Source organism: Schistocerca nitens, chromosome 9 (assembly GCF_023898315.1).
Source record: "Schistocerca nitens isolate TAMUIC-IGC-003100 chromosome 9, iqSchNite1.1, whole genome shotgun sequence".
Lineage (NCBI taxonomy): Eukaryota > Metazoa > Arthropoda > Insecta > Orthoptera > Acrididae > Schistocerca > Schistocerca nitens.
In genome coordinates, this window is record NC_064622.1 from 4705295 (window position 1) to 4726866 (window position 21572).

Consider the following 21572-nt stretch of genomic DNA (forward strand, 5'->3'; position numbering starts at 1 on the left):
GATGCCATCAAACACTTCAAACAGTGGGAGCGGTACTACAGCAACGCAAGGCAGACAAGGTTTCCCCTCTTCATCTCTTCTCTAGAAAAACTGTCAAAAGCTCAGGAGAAATACTCCACTTTCGATAGGGAACTCCTTGTGGTCTATGATGCCATCAAACACTTCAAACAGTGGGAGCGGTACTACAGCAACGCAAGGCAGACAAGGTTTCCCCTCTTCATCTCTTCTCTAGAAAAACTGTCAAAAGCTCAGGAGAAATACTCCACTTTCGATAGAGAAGAGAACTCCTTGTGGTCTATGATGCCATCAAACACTTCAAACAGTGGGAGCGGTACTACAGCAACGCAAGGCAGACAAGGTTTCCCCTCTTCATCTCTTCTCTAGAAAAACTGTCAAAAGCTCAGGAGAAATACTCCACTTTCGATAGAGAACTCCTTGTGGTCTATGATGCCATCAAACACTTCAAACAGTGGGAGCGGTACTACAGCAACGCAAGGCAGACAAGGTTTCCCCTCTTCATCTCTTCTCTAGAAAAACAGTCAAAAGCTCAGGAGAAATACTCCACTTTCGATAGAGAACTCCTTGTGGTCTACGATGCCATCAAACACTTCAAACAGTGGGAGTGGTACTACAGCAACGCAAGGCAGATAAGGTTTCCCCTCTTCATCTCTTCTCTAGAAAAACTGTCAAAAGCTCAGGAGAAATACTCCACTTTCGATAGAGAACTCCTTGTGGTCTATGATGCCATCAAACACTTCAAACAGTGGGAGCGGTACTACAGCAACACAAGGCAGACAAGGTTTCCCCTCTTCATCTCTTCTCTAGAAAAACTGTCAAAAGCTCAGGAGAAATACTCCACTTTCGATAGAGAACTCCTTGTGGTCTATGATGCCATCAAACACTTCAAACAGTGGGAGCGGTACTACAGCAACGCAAGGCAGACAAGGTTTCCCCTCTTCATCTCTTCTCTAGAAAAACTGTCAAAAGCTCAGGAGAAATACTCCACTTTCGATAGAGAACTCCTTGTGGTCTATAATGCCATCAAACACTTCAAACAGTGGGAGCGGTACTACAGCAACGCAAGGCAGACAAGGTTTCCCCTCTTCATCTCTTCTCTAGAAAAACTGTCAAAAGCTCAGGAGAAATACTCCACTTTCGATAGAGAACTCCTTGTGGTCTATGATGCCATCAAACACTTCAAACAGTGGGAGCGGTACTACAACAACGCAAGGCAGACAAGGTTTCCCCTCTTCATCTCTTCTCTAGAAAAACTGTCAAAAGCTCAGGAGAAATACTCCACTTTCGATAGAGAACTCCTTGTGGTCTATGATGCCATCAAACACTTCAAACAGTGGGAGCGGTGCTACAGCAACGCAAGGCAGACAAGGTTTCCCCTCTTCATCTCTTCTCTAGAAAAACTGTCAAAAGCTCAGGAGAAATACTCCACTTTCGATAGAGAACTCCTTGTGGTCTATGATGCCATCAAACACTTCAAACAGTGGGAGCGGTGCTACAGCAACGCAAGGCAGACAAGGTTTCCCCTCTTCATCTCTTCTCTAGAAAAACTGTCAAAAGCTCAGGAGAAATACTCCACTTTCGATAGAGAACTCCTTGTGGTCTATGATGCCATCAAACACTTCAAACAGTGGGAGCGGCGCTACAGCAACGCAAGGCAGACAAGGTTTCCCCTCTTCATCTCTTCTCTAGAAAAACTGTCAAAAGCTCAGGAGAAATACTCCACTTTCGATAGAGAACTCCTTGTGGTCTATGATGCCATCAAACACTTCAAACAGTGGGAGCGGTACTACAGCAACGCAAGGCAGACAAGGTTTCCCCTCTTCATCTCTTCTCTAGAAAAACTGTCAAAAGCTCAGGAGAAATACTCCACTTTCGATAGAGAACTCCTTGTGGTCTATGATGCCATCAAACACTTCAAACAGTGGGAGCGGTGCTACAGCAACGCAAGGCAGACAAGGTTTCCCCTCTTCATCTCTTCTCTAGAAAAACTGTCAAAAGCTCAGGAGAAATACTCCACTTTCGATAGAGAACTCCTTGTGGTCTATGATGCCATCAAACACTTCAAACAGTGGGAGCGGTGCTACAGCAACGCAAGGCAGACAAGGTTTCCCCTCTTCATCTCTTCTCTAGAAAAACTGTCAAAAGCTCAGGAGAAATACTCCACTTTCGATAGAGAACTCCTTGTGGTCTACGATGCCATCAAACACTTCAAACAGTGGGAGCGGTGCTACAGCAACGCAAAGCAGACAAGTTTTCCCCTCTTCATCTCTTCTCTAGAAAAACTGTCAAAAGCTCAGGAGAAATACTCCACTTTCGATAGAGAACTCCTTGTGGTCTATGATGCCATCAAACACTTCAAACAGTGGGAGCGGTACTACAGCAACGCAAGGCAGACAAGGTTTCCACTCTTCATCTCTTCTCTAGAAAAACTGTCAAAAGCTCAGGAGAAATACTCCACTTTCGATAGAGAACTCCTTGTGGTCTATGATGCCATCAAACACTTCAAACAGTGGGAGCGGTGCTACAGCAACGCAAGGCAGACAAGGTTTCCCCTCTTCATCTCTTCCCTAGAAAAACTGTCAAAAGCTCAGGAGAAATACTCCACTTTCGATAGAGAACTCCTTGTGGTCTATGATGCCATCAAACACTTCAAACAGTGGGAGCGGTACTACAGCAACGCAAGGCAGACAAGGTTTCCCCTCTTCATCTCTTCTCTAGAAAAACTGTCAAACGCTCAGGAGAAATACTCCACTTTCGATAGAGAACTCCTTGTGGTCTATGATGCCATCAAACACTTCAAACAGTGGGAGCGGTACTACAGCAACGCAAGGCAGACAAGGTTTCCCCTCTTCATCTCTTCTCTAGAAAAACTGTCAAAAGCTCAGGAGAAATACTCCACTTTCGATAGAGAACTCCTTGTGGTCTATGATGCCATCAAACACTTCAAACAGTGGGAGCGGTACTACAGCAACGCAAGGCAGACAAGGTTTCCCCTCTTCATCTCTCTCTTCTCTAGAAAAACTGTCAAAAGCTCAGGAGAAATACTCCACTTTCGATAGAGAACTCCTTGTGGTCTATGATGCCATCAAACACTTCAAACAGTGGGAGCGGTACTACAGCAACGCAAGGCAGACAAGGTTTCCCCTCTTCATCTCTTCTCTAGAAAAACTGTCAAAAGCTCAGGAGAAATACTCCACTTTCGGTAGAGAACTCCTTGTGGTCTATGATGCCATCAAACACTTCAAACAGTGGGAGCGGTACTACAGCAACCCAAGGCGGACAAGGTTTCCCCTCTTCATCTCTTCTATAGAAAAACTGTCAAAAGCTCAGGAGAAATACTCCACTTTCGATAGAGAACTCCTTGTGGTCTACGATGCCATCAAACACTTCAAACAGTGGGAGCGGTACTACAGCAACGCAAGGCAGACAAGGTTTCCCCTCTTCATCTCTTCTCTAGAAAAACTGTCAAAAGCTCAGGAGAAATACTCCACTTTCGATAGAGAACTCCTTGTGGTCTACGATGCCATCAAACACTTCAAACAGTGGGAGCGGTACTACAGCAACGCAAGGCAGACAAGGTTTCCCCTCTTCATCTCTTCTCTAGAAAAACTGTCAAAAGCTCAGGAGAAATACTCCACTTTCGATAGAGAACTCCTTGTGGTCTATGATGCCATCAAACACTTCAAACAGTGGGAGCGGTACTACAGCAACGCAAGGCAGACAAGGTTTCCCCTCTTCATCTCTTCTCTAGAAAAACTGTCAAAAGCTCAGGAGAAATACTCCACTTTCGATAGAGAACTCCTTGTGGTCTATGATGCCATCAAACACTTCAAACAGTGGGAGCGGTGCTACAGCAACACAAGGCAGACAAGGTTTCCCCTCTTCATCTCTTCTCTAGAAAAACTGTCAAAAGCTCAGGAGAAATACTCCACTTTCGATAGAGAACTCCTTGTGGTCTATGATGCCATCAAACACTTCAAACAGTGGGAGCGGTACTACAGCAACGCAAGGCAGACAAGGTTTCCCCTCTTCATCTCTTCTCTAGAAAAACTGTCAAAAGCTCAGGAGAAATACTCCACTTTCGATAGAGAACTCCTTGTGGTCTATGATGCCATCAAACACTTCAAACAGTGGGAGCGGTACTACAGCAACGCAAGGCAGACAAGGTTTCCCCTCTTCATCTCTTCTCTAGAAAAACTGTCAAAAGCTCAGGAGAAATACTCCACTTTCGATAGAGAACTCCTTGTGGTCTACGATGCCATCAAACACTTCAAACAGTGGGAGCGGTACTACAGCAACGCAAGGCAGACAAGGTTTCCCCTCTTCATCTCTTCTCTAGAAAAACTGTCAAAAGCTCAGGAGAAATACTCCACTTTCGATAGAGAACTCCTTGTGGTCTATGATGCCATCAAACACTTCAAACAGTGGGAGCGGTACTACAGCAACGCAAGGCAGACAAGGTTTCCCCTCTTCATCTCTTCTCTAGACAAACTGTCAAAAGCTCAGGAGAAATACTCCACTTTCGATAGAGAACTCCTTGTGGTCTGTGATGCCATCAAACACTTCAAACAGTGGGAGCGGTACTACAGCAACGCAAGGCAGACAAGGTTTCCCCTCTTCATCTCTTCTCTAGAAAAACTGTCAAAAGCTCAGGAGAAATACTCCACTTTCGATAGAGAACTCCTTGTGGTCTATGATGCCATCAAACACTTCAAACAGTGGGATCAGTACTACAGCAACGCAAGGCAGACAAGGTTTCCCCTCTTCATCTCTTCTCTAGAAAAACTGTCAAAAGCTCAGGAGAAATACTCCACTTTCGATAGAGAACTCCTTGTGGTCTACGATGCTATCAAACACTTCAAACAGTGGGAGTGGTACTACAGCAACGCAAGGCAGACAAGGTTTCCCCTCTTCATCTCTTCTCTAGAAAAACTGTCAAAAGCTCAGGAGAAATACTCCACTTTCGATAGAGAACTCCTTGTGGTCTATGATGCCATCAAACACTTCAAACAGTGGGAGCGGTACTACAGCAACGCAAGGCAGACAAGGTTTCCCCTCTTCATCTCTTCTCTAGAAAAACTGTCAAAAGCTCAGGAGAAATACTCCACTTTCGATAGAGAACTCCTTGTGGTCTGTGATGCCATCAAACACTTCAAACAGTGGGAGCGGTACTACAGCAACGCAAGGCAGACAAGGTTTCCCCTCTTCATCTCTTCTCTAGAAAAACTGTCAAAAGCTCAGGAGAAATACTCCACTTTCGATAGAGAACTCCTTGTGGTCTATGATGCCATCAAACACTTCAAACAGTGGGAGCAGTACTACAGCAACGCAAGGCAGACAAGGTTTCCCCTCTTCATCTCTTCTCTAGAAAAACTGTCAAAAGCTCAGGAGAAATACTCCACTTTCGATAGAGAACTCCTTGTGGTCTATGATGCCATCAAACACTTCAAACAGTGGGAGCGGTACTACAGCAACGCAAGGCAGACAAGGTTTCCCCTCTTCATCTCTTCTCTAGAAAAACTGTCAAAAGCTCAGGAGAAATACTCCACTTTCGATAGAGAACTCCTTGTGGTCTACGATGCCATCAAACACTTCAAACAGTGGGAGCGGTACTACAGCAACGCAAGGCAGACAAGGTTTCCCCTCTTCATCTCTTCTCTAGAAAAACTGTCAAAAGCTCAGGAGAAATACTCCACTTTCGATAGAGAACTCCTTGTGGTCTATGATGCCATCAAACACTTCAAACAGTGGGAGCGGTACTACAGCAACGCAAGGCAGACAAGGTTTCCCCTCTTCATCTCTTCTCTAGAAAAACTGTCAAAAGCTCAGGAGAAATACTCCACTTTCGATAGAGAACTCCTTGTGGTCTATGATGCCATCAAACACTTCAAACAGTGGGAGCGGTGCTACAGCAACACAAGGCAGACAAGGTTTCCCCTCTTCATCTCTTCTCTAGAAAAACTGTCAAAAGCTCAGGAGAAATACTCCACTTTCGATAGAGAACTCCTTGTGGTCTATGATGCCATCAAACACTTCAAACAGTGGGAGCGGTACTACAGCAACGCAAGGCAGACAAGGTTTCCCCTCTTCATCTCTTCTCTAGAAAAACTGTCAAAAGCTCAGGAGAAATACTCCACTTTCGATAGAGAACTCCTTGTGGTCTATGATGCCATCAAACACTTCAAACAGTGGGAGCGGTACTACAGCAACGCAAGGCAGACAAGGTTTCCCCTCTTCATCTCTTCTCTAGAAAAACTGTCAAAAGCTCAGGAGAAATACTCCACTTTCGATAGAGAACTCCTTGTGGTCTACGATGCCATCAAACACTTCAAACAGTGGGAGCGGTACTACAGCAACGCAAGGCAGACAAGGTTTCCCCTCTTCATCTCTTCTCTAGAAAAACTGTCAAAAGCTCAGGAGAAATACTCCACTTTCGATAGAGAACTCCTTGTGGTCTATGATGCCATCAAACACTTCAAACAGTGGGAGCGGTACTACAGCAACGCAAGGCAGACAAGGTTTCCCCTCTTCATCTCTTCTCTAGACAAACTGTCAAAAGCTCAGGAGAAATACTCCACTTTCGATAGAGAACTCCTTGTGGTCTGTGATGCCATCAAACACTTCAAACAGTGGGAGCGGTACTACAGCAACGCAAGGCAGACAAGGTTTCCCCTCTTCATCTCTTCTCTAGAAAAACTGTCAAAAGCTCAGGAGAAATACTCCACTTTCGATAGAGAACTCCTTGTGGTCTATGATGCCATCAAACACTTCAAACAGTGGGATCAGTACTACAGCAACGCAAGGCAGACAAGGTTTCCCCTCTTCATCTCTTCTCTAGAAAAACTGTCAAAAGCTCAGGAGAAATACTCCACTTTCGATAGAGAACTCCTTGTGGTCTACGATGCTATCAAACACTTCAAACAGTGGGAGTGGTACTACAGCAACGCAAGGCAGACAAGGTTTCCCCTCTTCATCTCTTCTCTAGAAAAACTGTCAAAAGCTCAGGAGAAATACTCCACTTTCGATAGAGAACTCCTTGTGGTCTATGATGCCATCAAACACTTCAAACAGTGGGAGCGGTACTACAGCAACGCAAGGCAGACAAGGTTTCCCCTCTTCATCTCTTCTCTAGAAAAACTGTCAAAAGCTCAGGAGAAATACTCCACTTTCGATAGAGAACTCCTTGTGGTCTGTGATGCCATCAAACACTTCAAACAGTGGGAGCGGTACTACAGCAACGCAAGGCAGACAAGGTTTCCCCTCTTCATCTCTTCTCTAGAAAAACTGTCAAAAGCTCAGGAGAAATACTCCACTTTCGATAGAGAACTCCTTGTGGTCTATGATGCCATCAAACACTTCAAACAGTGGGAGCAGTACTACAGCAACGCAAGGCAGACAAGGTTTCCCCTCTTCATCTCTTCTCTAGAAAAACTGTCAAAAGCTCAGGAGAAATACTCCACTTTCGATAGAGAACTCCTTGTGGTCTATGATGCCATCAAACACTTCAAACAGTGGGAGCGGTACTACAGCAACGCAAGGCAGACAAGGTTTCCCCTCTTCATCTCTTCTCTAGAAAAACTGTCAAAAGCTCAGGAGAAATACTCCACTTTCGATAGAGAACTCCTTGTGGTCTGTGATGCCATCAAACACTTCAAACAGTGGGAGCGGTACTACAGCAACGCAAGGCAGACAAGGTTTCCCCTCTTCATCTCTTCTCTAGAAAAACTGTCAAAAGCTCAGGAGAAATACTCCACTTTCGATAGAGAACTCCTTGTGGTCTATGATGCCATCAAACACTTCAAACAGTGGGAGCAGTACTACAGCAACGCAAGGCAGACAAGGTTTCCCCTCTTCATCTCTTCTCTAGAAAAACTGTCAAAAGCTCAGGAGAAATACTCCACTTTCGATAGAGAACTCCTTGTGGTCTACGATGCCATCAAACACTTCAAACAGTGGGAGCGGTACTACAGCAACGCAAGGCAGACAAGGTTTCCCCTCTTCATCTCTTCTCTAGAAAAACTGTCAAAAGCTCAGGAGAAATACTCCACTTTCGATAGAGAACTCCTTGTGGTCTACGATGCCATCAAACACTTCCGCCCCGACAGGGAGGGTCTCTCGTTCTTCATACTCACGGATCACAAAGCACTGGCAGACGCTTTCTGCAACCCTCTTGAGGACCCACCCCCTTGGCATTTCTGTCACTTTGATCTAGTCTCCCAATTCACAACCAACGTTCGCTACATCAAAGGCATGGACAACATCACTGCAGATTTTTTTTCCTGGATCAATACTATTTCACACATCATTGACTTATCCAACCTGGCTGCCCTACAAGCCTCCGACAAGGAATCTCAAGCTCTCCTCGTGGTCCCTCAAACACCCCTTGTGTTTACCAAAGCTAAATTCCCTGGTGTTGTGGACGAGGTGTGGTGTGACTCTTGTACCAGTACCTTAAGTCTGTTACTCCCACCCCCTCTGCACCGGCAGGCCTTCGACATTTTGCATAACCTCACTCACCCTGGCTTCCACACTGCTACACGGCTCGTCTCTGAGCATTTTGTTTGGAAAAATATAAAACGGGACTGTCAGACCTGGGCACACAGCTGTGTTCCCTGCCAAAGCAACAAAATCAGCTGCCACACCACCCCACCACTGGACAAGTTCGACATCCCTCCAGGATGATTTTGTCATGTACATATCGATCTTATCGGTCCCCTTCCACTGCCGGAGGGCCACAGTTACATTCTATCCACAATTGACTGCACGTCCCGCTGAGTAGAGGCAGTTCCCTTACCTAACATCACTGCTGAGACCGTGGCCAAGTGTTTTCTCCCCTCACGGATTGCTAGGTTCGCTTGTCCGACCACCATCACCACCGACCAGAGTTGGCAGTTTGGGTCTTCCCTGTTCGCCATTTTATGTAATGTCCACAGTATAAAGAAAATTCCCACCACAGCCTACCACCCACAAAGCAACGGATTAGCGGAATGGTGGCACTGCACTATAAAAATGGCGCTCAGGTGCCACGACTGCCTCTGGTCCGAAGCACTTCCGTGAGTACTGCTCAGCCTCTGTTCAACTTTCAAGCCCGACTTACAGGGGACTATCTCAGAATTCGTTTTTGGGGAGAACCCCATCCTACCAGGGCAACTCATTCAGTCTCAAGTACCTGAGGGCTTGCCCCCCTCCCTGGATTTCGTAAGTCGCATGCACACTCACTTCAAACTTGCACGCCTGCACCCACCTATCAGCCACTCCCCACAGGACACTTACATGCCAACTGCTCTCAACACTTGTTCCCATGTAATGCTGAGAGACGATTGGGTTCGACAACCTCTGCAACCACCTTATCTCAGCCCCTTTATAGTCTTCCAGTGTGACGATACAACTTTTGACATCATCGTCAAAGACAGTCCGCAAACTGTTTTGTCACACTGACTCAAACAGGCGTTCGTGGACCCCGACATCCCTCTGCTGGCTCAGTCTGATTCTCCTAACAACTCTCCCACCAGTCTCCCTCCCGCCGTGGAGTCCGACAGTGTTTCTCCTCGAGCCACCGTGCCATTTTGTTCACCTGATGCCTCCCCATTGCCATTCGTGGGTTTCTCAGACGTCACCCTCCACCCCGTGTGCAGGTTTTGCTGCAACACATTTGACTATGCAGATACCCTCTCCCATAGTCACCCTGCTCTGCAGCGTACCCCCACACCATGTGGACGACATTTCAGTTGTCACTCTCGACGACCGAGTTCTCATTCTACTCACAGACACCGTGGCCCCGCCACCCAACGACCAGTTAAACGTCAGTGTTGTGCACAGTCTCACCCTCCCGCGTGAGGGCGACATGACGACAATTCGCGCCTTCATCTCGCCGGACAGCTCTATTAGCATCTGGGCTTACCACACCTACACCCCAGCATCCACCGTTCAACCCACCTGCTCTCGGGCTGGCCGCCGCCGCATTGTGCGTCCTCGCTGGCTCAATGACTTCGAGGTGGACCTGCCTCCCGTCGCTCCACCTCCGCACCCTGCCCCGGTTGTGGTGGAGGTCCCAGTTGTGTGTCTATCAGCTCGTACGACCACCAATAGCGTCGATATCCACATGGTCTTCCCTGAAGACTCACGTGAGGTACTATTATAAAGCAGTAAAATATGAAGTACTGCAGGGCTCAGTACTGGGCCCCATCCTATTATATATATATATATATATATATATGACCTAACATCAACCAACCAGTACCATAGCACTATCCAGTTTGCAGATGACACAAGCATATTAGTCAGTGGGAAGATTGCAGAGATACTACAGACAAGACTGCCTGACGCATTAACAAATGTTGTAAACTGGTTCAACCAAAACAAACTAATAATAAATAAAAGTGAAGCAGTAGCATTAAATTTTCATAATGTCAAGAGAAACACTGAAGAGGATATAAGAATTCAGATGTCAGACACAGATATTGCAAGTGTGCCTAATACAAAATTTCTGGGGGTCTGGCTACAGGATAATCTTAGATGGGAAACTCACATTGACAACATATTAAAGAAGCTAAGTACCATGTGTTATTTAATGAGAGTGCTAGAAAACTGCTGTCATAAGGACTGTCTAATGACAGTTTACTATTCTAATATACATTCTGTCCTAAAGTATGGGATCACTTTCTGGGGTAACTCGCCATCCTGCCTAAAACTCTTCAGGATGCAAAAAAGAATAGAGAGAATCATGGCTGGAATAAAAAGGAACAAACTATGTAGACCATTATTTAAAAGGATGGGGATTCTTCCCCTTCCATGTATTTTCCTATTTGAAAGTGCAATGTTTATAAAGAAATATACAGTAACAAATCCTAGTATCCTCCCCAAAAATGAAAATGTTCATCATCATAATACAAGACAGAAAACTGATTTTCATGTACTCCATACAAAGACCAGTTTGTGTCAAAAAGGAACATTACACCATGGAAAAATTACCTACAATAAATTGCCAAGAGAAATTAAAGTAAAGACTGATGTAAAAAATTTTAAAGCATCATTAAAAGAATATCTGTTGACACATTGCTTTTATAGCGTGGAAGAGTTCCTCCAAAATCCTCGCAAGTCTAAGTGATGATTATGCAAATACTGTAACTATTAATACTGGCCTATAAATACATTCAGATGTAATTCTCAAGTTTCTAATGGGGTTCAAGTATAAGTTGTATATTGACTTGCCCAGTATATGAAGTAAAATTCTGTGAATGTAATTCTCTAGTGTACATGTCAATTCATAGTGTAGAAGAGTTCCTCAAAAATCCTTAGAGCTTAAGTGAGGATCATGCAAATACTGTAATCGTTAATATTGGCTTATACATGTATTCAGTTGTAAACTTCAAGTTTCTAATGTGGTTTAATTATAACTTACACATTGACTTGCCCAGTATATGAAGTGCTGTAAAATTTTGTGAACATAATTTTCTAGTTTCTAAAGTGTTTTAATTGTAAGATATACTTTGACCTGTCCAATATCTGATGTGCTGTACTGTACATATAAGATTTACTGGACCAATAAATACAATACAATACAATACTGCGTACTGCAGGGGGGGGGGGCAGGGGGGGGGGTTAGGTGGCTGTGTGGCGTCGATAGGTCGTATCGACCATAGACAACATTAATCTTTGGGACTCAGGTCACCCATCCAAGCCGCCATGTTAATTCAGTCTGTTCTTATACCTTGTACTGTGTGCACGTGCATGATAATTGTCGAAATATATGTATGTGCAGATATTAGTGGGGACAGTTTATTCCACATACCGCTATTCGTACCCTGTTCCCATAAATTAATGTTTCCAACTGTCTTCGTTGGCGAAAACAATGTCTTCCAGAGTTTGACTGTGTATTCAGTAACAATTACATGACATGTTTCCTTACCCTCATAATCTATAACAGAGCATCAAATTTACCCTCATCCTCAGGCACACATTCCTGAAAGGATTCAGTCTTGATAGCTGGATCACGATCCTTGCAAACATTTTTCTTCCTTCTTCTCCTCTTCTCTCTCCCCTTCGGAGAAGGCAACACTGCCATAGGTGGGGATGAACCTGCATTCTCCAGAAATAAATCTGTCTGTAATACTTCCTCATCCACAACATTTGCAACACAGCTAACATCATACTACTCTCCAATGCATTCTCCATACTATCTACCATAAAATCACTGTCTGCAGTTCCTTTCTGCACAACACAAAAATCAGTGGCACATATTCTTCCCCATACTTCTGGCCCAGGCTCTACAGTATCAAAACAACAACCATTATCACCAAATGGTGTAGATACTACTGCACTTAAATCAGTGTTATCAACATTCCTAATTACACACTCATTCTGTACTATACCACGCACACTTACACTATGTGGTCAAAAGTATCCAGACACCCCCAAAAACATACGCTTTTCTTATTAGGTGCACTGTGCTGCCACTTACTGCCAGGTACTCCATATCAGCAACCTCAGTAGTCATTATACATCGTGAGAGAGTAGAATGGGGTGCTCCGCAGAACTCATGGACTTCCAACGTGGTCAGATGATTGGGTGTCGCTTGTGTCTGTACCCGAGATTTCCACACTCCTGAACATCCCTATGTCCACTGTTTCCGATGTGACATTGAAGTGGAAACGTGAAGGGACACGTACAGCATGAAAAGTGTTCAGGCTGACCTCGTATGTTGACTGACAGAGACTGCCGACAGTTGAAGAGAGTTATAATGTGTAATATGCAGACATCTATCCAGACCATCACACAAGAATTCCAAACTGCATCAGGATCCACTGCAAGTACCATGACAGTTCGGTGGGAGGTGAGAAAACTTGGATTTCATGGTTGAGCGGCTGCTAATAAGCTACACATCACACCGGTAAATGCCAAACGATGCCTCACTTGGTGTAAGGAGTGTAAACATTGGACAATTCAACAGTGGAAAAATGTTGTGTGGCGTGACAAATCATAGTAAACAATGTGGCGATCTGATGGCAGGGTGTGGGTATGGCGAATGTCCAGTGAACATCATCTGCCAGCGTGTGTAGTGCCAACAGTAAAATTCGGAGGCGGTGGTGTTATGGTGTGGTCATGTTTCTCATGGAGGGCCCTTGTTGTTTTGTGTGGCACTACCACAGAATAGGCCTACATTGATGTTTTAAGCACCTTCTTGCTTCCCACCATTGGGCAATTTGGGGATGGCGACTGCAGCTTTCAACATGATCGAGCACCTGTTCATAACGCACAGCCTGCGGCACAGTGATTACATGACGATAACATCCCTGTAATGGATGGCCTGTAATGAATGGCCTGCACAAGTCCTGACTGAATCCTACAGAACATCTTTGGGATGTTTTGGAATGCTGGCTTTGAGCTAGGCCTCACTGACCGACATCAAACACCATGAACAAAAAGACTACATTCACCAATTTGTAGTGCTGGACTGCTAGGTAAGGCTGCAGTAGTGATCCTGGAGCTAACTATACCTCCAATGTAGGGTGCCTTCTAACAGGACAACATCTGATGCCGAAATAGCCGTTGACCAGATGGAAGCTATAATGGGTGGTGGTTTGAAGTCAGCTACAGGTCAGCTAACAAAAATCCTAGAACTGGCATGAAAACTACATTGCATGCTGAGGAAGTCACGGTATGGGTTGGATTTACCACATCTACTGTTATCGGGCCTTTTTTCTTCGAGGAGATGAGTGATTCTGGTTTTGAAACTGCTACCGTGACGGATGAGAGGTACGCCGATATGTTACAGAATCGCATCATCCCCAGCCTAGCTGATAAACACCTGCTGGAACGTACGATGTTTATGCAGGATGTCGCACCACCCCATATTGCTAGACGCATGAAAGATCTCTTGCGCGCGTTGTTTGGTGATGACTGTGTGCTCAGCTGCCACTTTCGCCATGCTTGGCCTCCCAGGTCCCCATACCTCACTCCATGCGATTATTGGCTTTGGGGTTACCTGAAGTCGCAATTGTATCGTGATCGACCAACATCTCTAGGGATGCTGAAAGACAACATCCGACGCCAATGCCTCACCATGACTCCGGAGATGCTTTACAGTGCTGTTCACAACATTATTCCTTGACTACAGCTATTGTTGAGGAATGGTGGTGGACATATTGAGCATTTCCTGTAAAGAACATCATCTTTGCTTTGTCTTACTTTGTTATGCTAATTACTGCTATTCTGGTCAGATGAAGCGCCATATGTTGGACATTTTTTGAACTTTTGTATTTTTTTGGTTCTAATAAAACCCCATGTCATTCCAAGCATGTGTGTCAATTTGTACATCTCTATCTACATTATTCCGTGATTTATTCAGTTTTCAAATTTATACTGACATTTTTCATCACCTGGTACATAAATCAAAACGAATATCATGTTGACTGCATAGCCCCACATTTTCCAGGAGCATATTGGCTGAAAGCCATATTAAGTCATCCAGATTTAAGTTTTTCATGGTTTCCTCAAATTGCTTAAGGCAAATGCCCAAGTGGTTTCTTTCAAAATGGCATGGCCAATTTCCTTCCACAATCTGAGTTAGTGCTCCAACTCTAATGACCTTGTCATTGATGGGGTGTTAAGCCTTAATCTTTATTCATATTATTCATTTATGTTTCTAACAAATCCTTAGAGGTGGCGCTAAATTGTATCTGCTTTTAGAGCGTGTTCAATTAATGTTGCTTTTACAACATGAAATACAAGATGAAGTTATATTATGCTAGCCTGTTATGATCCTCTTATTGCTGGGACCACATATTTTTAAATGTACTCATTTTGATTGCTCCTAATGTGACCCACTCACTGAATCCTAATTTTAGTAATACTTGAAACTTGAATGTACCCTAACCTTTCTCTTGACTGACTGGGAAGGGATGCGTATGCATTCTGATTACCTTTGCAACTTTCCAAGGCCAATTATAAAACTCATTAGAACAATTGCATCACAAACTGGACTGAGATGCTCGATATCTTTAATTGTTGATTGTTCTCTTATGACTATTTGTTTAGTTTTCTAGACATGAGAGTGCCTGTACTGAAATTGGTATTAGTGACCACAAGACAGTTGTAGCAAAAAGGATGATTAAAATGCAAAAGGCACTTAAAACTAATTGGAAAATTTACATGTTTAGTAAACTGCATAAAGAGGCAATCATATCATATCTCAAAGAGGAACACAAAACATTTATCTCTGGGTAGAAGCATGCAGAAGAACTATGGCTCAAGTCTAAAAGATAAGTTGACCAAGCACTGGACAGACACCTACTGGAAAAGTTCATGATGGGAGGGACTGATTGTGATATATAGTCATTGTAAAATACTTCTAAAAATCAGTGACTGCTGCATAACAGGCGTAAAGCGAAACATAGGACTACAGTTAGAGAGATGCCAAATTAATTGTCTTTATCTGTCAAGAAGGCTATGGAAGCTGCCTTCAATAACTACTGTAGCAGAATCTTATCACAAGATCTCTCACAAAACCCAATGAAATTCTGGTCATACATAAGAGCTGTCATAGTCAACAAAGTTAGTGTCTAGACACTCATGGATGACACAGGAACGTGGCACTGAAAAACAAAACAAATCACTAAAATGAAGCGAGGCTCCTGGGCCTGATAAACTTCCAGTCAGATTCTAAACAGAATTTACAGTTGAGTTAGGTCCTGTTTTAATCATAGTATACATATATCCCTTGAAAAAAAATCTGTACCCAATGAATGAATGAAAGTACAGGTCACACCCATATACAAGAAGGGTAGTAGAAGTGATACACAAAACTACTATCATATATCTTTGACATCCATCTGTTGTAGAGTCCTAGAACATATCCTGAGCTCAGACACAACATACATCTTAAACAGAAATGACCTCCTCAATGCCAGCCAGCATAGACTCAAAAATCATCAATAATGAGAAACCCAATGTGTACTATTCTCAAGTGACGTCCTGAAAACCATGGATCAAGGCGATCAGGAGATTCAGCACTTGTTGACTTCCAAAACTCATTTGCCTGTGTACCACATTAGGGATTAGTAACCAGAGCACCATTATATGCTGCACGAAACAAAATTTATGAACAGATTGATGATTTCTTAGAGAGGATACAGCCTGTTATCTTGGATGGAGTGTTATGAACTGAACGGATGTAACATGTTATCTACCCCTCCCAATTTATATCATTATTTTATACATGAACCCAGAAATAAATTTAATAAATAGTGTCAGATTGCATAATTGATAGCATATTTTGTAATTCCAAATGTTTCTAAAAGAAAAAGTAATTTTAACTGTACATAAAGAGCTGGTACATATCAATTGTAACAATGAAATAAAGTAATTTCTTTTGATGGTTTACAGCCTGAAATATGCCACATTGTGTACAAAATCATATGAAATTCTTTTAGAAAAACAACTGAGATAATGTTTAGTGTCCTCAGATATATCTGTATATAACACAGTGCTCTATAATGAAGTACCATCTCAGAAAAGTTGCACAATATTCACTCAGAGGGAAGAGATTTCAAAGTGATGCATAGATCAGTAACTTGTTTTAAGTGCAGAAATGTAAAATTATACACTTCATGAAACACAGAAAGGTAAATTCACAACTGGAATCATTTGACTCATACAAATACCTGGGTATAACAATTTATAAGGATATGAAATGGAATGATCACAGGCAGGTGCAGACTTCAGTTCATTAGTAGACAGTTAGTTTTAGGTTCCATGGATCATTTGCATGATTAATCATAATGACGTTGAACAAGTCAGTTCACATTCATATTACACATTCGTATATAAATATAGCTAAATGCTGACCGTTTACAATTTTTTTAAAACAATTCAGATGTGAATTAGTAAGTTCTAGCACCACCTTTTACAAACATAGAACTACTTCTATGGATCAGAAGGAGTTGGCAAGGAGAAAGTTTTTCAATTTATTTTCAGATTTAACTTTGTTGTCAGATATTTTGTATCACTGAGTAAGTGGTAAAAAGTTTTGGTGGCACCCTTTTGCACCCCTTAAGACAACCTTAATGTGGAATAATTAATGTAATTTCTTTCTTCCAGTATTGTAATAATTTACATCAGCATTCCCTTTGAACTGTAGTGGGGGTTATTTACAACAAACTTTATGAGGATATAGAAGCAGTAGTCAAAGTGCTGGACTCTTGCAAAAGACATCTTCTAGGTTGCTGTGTAAAGACCTTGCTGTCATACACCCACGCCAACTGCATCTTCATGATGATGATGATGATGATCATCATCATCATCATCATCATCATCACCATCATCATATAACATGATTCTGGGTGAGCACAATATATTATACTCAAAGAATATTTTCGAACAATCAAAACCTTCTTTCTTAAACATGAGTTACAGCAGAATATTATTACATACCACATTACTGAATGAAAATATGAAGAATATGTTAACTTCCTGATTTGTCTCTCCCCCATATTTGCAATGATTTGAAGTGCAGATGTGGCTGAACTGAGTTGTTTTAGGAGTTCAAAATGAGGAAATAATTCTCGTCAATAGGGACAACAAAAATTTTTGAAATTTCCACCATATTCATTATTTCCTCACCATGTGTTACATTTATTATTGGTCTAGTTCTAGTATATCTAAGTGTGCAGAACTGAATATGTTGTCTCTTCTGAAAAACTTTCAAGAACTTTTTTTGTGATTTCTTTTGTTGCTATATGTATGTTTGGACTGATTCAATGACAAGTTACATCTCTGCAAAAGAACTAATTCTGGAGTTGTTGTATATTAGATTGATGGTTGGTCACATATACAGGGTGAGTCAAAAATGACTTTACAACTTTTAAATGATATAGAAATTTATTGAGATAACTTACAGAATCGGCAGATGTGTCATGAGTGCCAGTGTAGTGCACTGTTAAAATGGCTACTTTCACTGGTGTAGAGCATGCTCACAGTGTGTTTTAGTTTCATGAAATGGACATCAGTGAAGATGACCAAGATGGGTTGGTTTACTACCAACAAGATGGTGCATGAGGAAGTTCGAGGTTTCCGCAATAATTGCTACCCAGGTTGATGGATTGGCTGGGAAGGACCAACTGCATTGCCACCTCACTTCTCAGGCTTGACACCGCTGGATTTCTTTCTCTGGGATTTCATTTAAGGCTATGTGGATGTTGCTCCCCTCCGAACAGTTTCACCAATCTGAAAAATTGAGTCTATGCTGCCTTTGCACAGGCTATGCCTGATTTTCTGCAGTGAGTGTGGGAAGAAACTGATTACCGATGCAATGTTTGCTGCATCACAAATGGTAGCCATATCTAACCAAAATAACACTTGACACTTTTATGTGAAACTTGAGGTTGTTTGCAACAAAATAACACATCTACCAATTCTGTAAGTTATCTTAATAAATTTCTATATCATTCTAGAGTTGTAAAGCCCTATTTGAATCACTCTGTAGACTAGAAAATGATAGTGGATACAAGACTGAACCTTGTGGAACACCATAAATGATTTCCTAAGGGTCTCTCCTGACTACATTGGTACAACTATTAAGAAAAACTTTCTGCATTCTTTTTGTTAGATATGATACCATGCATTGGTTGGCTATACAACCACCTTCATAAAACCTCAGTTTGTCTAGAAGGATATTGTGATTCACTGTCAAATGCCTTAGATGCATCATAGAAAATGTCAACCAGAGTTATTTTGTTATTTAATGCTTCTAAAATTTGGAGAGTGCATGTGTAAATGGCATTTTCAGTTGAGCAACTCTTCTGAAATCCAAACTGCAATGAACTAAGGATATTATTTTTGCTCGTGTATAATACTATTCTGGTTCTAGGCGCTACAGTCCGGAGCCGCGCTGCTGCTACAGTCGCAGGTTCGAATCCTGCCTTGGGCATGGGTGTGTGTGATGTCCTTAGTTAGGTTTAAGTAGTTCTAAGTCCTAGGGGACTGATGACCACAGCAGTTGAGTCCCATAGTGCTCAGAGCCATTTGAACCAATACTATTCTGGAGTACATAACCTTCTCAGAGATTTTGGAAAATGGTGTCAAGTAAAATGTGACGGTAGTTATTGACTGGATACTGGAAAAAATGCAGTTAACCTAGAAGGAGTTTGCCTACAGATCACCTGTGCACCCATCTTAGAATATCTCTTAGACGTGTGGCACCCATATCAAATAACTAACATGGCCAAGGGAGAAAATCACAGAAATGTTGAAAAAGCTGAATTAACTGACATTTGAATAAAGACGCCAGTTATCCTATGGAAGCCTACTTACAAAGTTTCAAGAACCAGTATTAAGTGAAGAGTCTAGATACATTGCTTCATCCCTTTTCATATTACCCTTGTAAGGAGCATGAAGACAAAATTAGACTATGTACAACACACACAGAGGCATTTAAGGAGTTATTCTTCCGGCATTCCACACACTGTTGGAAAGAAAAGAAACCCTAACATGTGGTACAACACAAACTGCTATCTGCCATATATTTCTGCAGATGTGGCAAGGTGCTTTATGTTTCAGAAAGATCTATTCTCCCTCTTGAAAGACCCTCATCGTCTATGGATGACAGTGATGTTTAAAGAATAATTGAGTACCCAATCAATAAACAGTGATTTTCACATGGTATAGTGGTTTCAGAAACTGCCACAAAACATTTTGTAAACAGTAAAGTCATTCCCATCATTCTCTGTTTTTCCATCAGTAGTTCCAGAAATACTCTTACAAATTTCTCATGAGACATCATGAAGCTGACCTATTCTAAGAAAGAGACAAAATAGAAAAATCCACCTTTTGCCAAACATCATTAACCTATTTTTGAAACTGTTGATGAAATTCAAGTCATTTATAACAAAATTATCTGCTTATAGATTAAAGGGCAGAAAATTCCTGATAGTTGCATCACATGCAGTGTTCCCCGTAATGCTGCATAACAAGTAGTACTGGACTGTAAACAGGTCTTTGTTGAGAAGATGCAGGTAACTATTTCATTTGAAAAATATTACTGTAATCAAGTAAATATTAAGCTGTCAACAGAAGATAAACAGCATGTATTTAATATAATGAGGAATCAGAAGCTTTTCACCAAGTACTTCTAATTTACTGCATTTAGCAAAGGACAAATAATATCATTATTTACAGTTATAGGTTACTGTTAATACAGTGCACAGCTTAAATTTTTACAGGTTGCCTGTTTTTTGTTAATCTGTACATGTACTTGTTCCAAACCTCTGAATGTTCTCCATCATGTGACTATTGAGTTCCAGTGTCCAGAAATAACAACCATAGCAGCTTGTGTGAATATGTGTGAATGTGTATGGAGAAAGACTTTGTCCAAAAGCATAACATTCTAGCAGTATTTTTCAATATGCCTCTCTGCAACTCAGTGTTTCCTCTAGGTGATGGGTAGCACTCTATCCTTTCCACATTTTCGTACCTGTGTGACAGGTATATTGAGGACAGTAGTGTGATCGGTGATGACAATATACGAGATATATTGGCTCTGTTACCTATAAGCTGATGCCCGTGTCCACGCTTGTAGCAGTGGTGGAGCAGCTCCCCCATCTGGTAACGGCCCAGTACCACTGGGGCCACGTCCCCCACCAATGGCAGAGGACAGTTCATCACGGGGACGCCGAGTTGTCGCCAGAACAGTGGACGCCACACCAGTGACAGCACTGCCAGTATCACCGTCAGCAGTGCTGACAACCATATTCCCAGTACGGGCAGCATGCTGGAGCAGGTTGTTTGTGGCTGCGTCTGCTCAGCTGTGTGATGAGCCCGGGTCCTCTGGAGTCTGCGTATGTCACACAGAAAACATTTCTGTGTAATTACCTTTTCTTTTAATTCACTGTTGACATTAAATATATGTGATAGCAGTTCATAAATTTCTATCAAGAAGACCTGTGTGTTCGTGAGATAGTATACCCTGATTTCTAAATGTTGGCTAAAAAGTAGTGTGGAAAAATTTGGCAATGTTTATGCACAATCAACAGAAAGCTTGTCACATTTGTGACAGTGGGTGAAGCATGGATCCATCACACTTCTGGATCCAGGCACCATTAAAACCTTTTAAAAAGTTAGTGAGAGTTCACCAGTGATGACAAAGACTATTTTGCTAGGCTCCCTTGGTATAAGCCAATTACTTGGACACAGGCAGAACATAACTGTAGGCATAACATAATTGGTCTTCATTGTATTTTGTTATGTTTGTGGCAACTGTTGACTGAAAAATAATCACAACTGGCATTAAATTAAGTTATCAAGAACAAGCACAAGGCTCCAATCCATGCAGCAGCAGTCACAAACGCAAAGACACATCAGATGATTAGAATTGTTTCAACTTCTTCTTCTTATTCAGACCTCCTGTGTAACTTGAAATTTTGATTTGCTTGGGAGAGATTTTCATCAAAAGAAGTGTACCCTTCTCCTTTAGTATGCACAAAATGAGAATGCTGCTGGATCAAGTCTGGTTTCTTCAAAGGAATGCATTTAATATTTTGCATTTTTTACGAGTTGTCCAT

At 42.3% G+C, this 21572-nt stretch overlaps 1 protein-coding gene across 2 annotated transcripts in view; it reads right to left on the reverse strand.

Annotated features, from left to right (window-relative positions):
- The window catches only part of LOC126203220 (cytochrome P450 6k1-like), a 216657-nt gene that overhangs the window by 162913 nt on the left and 32172 nt on the right, over positions 1-21572 (reverse strand). For both annotated transcript variants that reach the window (XM_049937465.1, XM_049937466.1), the window contains exon 2: positions 20559-20845. In XM_049937465.1, the coding sequence (XP_049793422.1) occupies positions 20559-20845 (287 nt within the window). The remainder of the gene's footprint in view (positions 1-20558; positions 20846-21572) is intronic.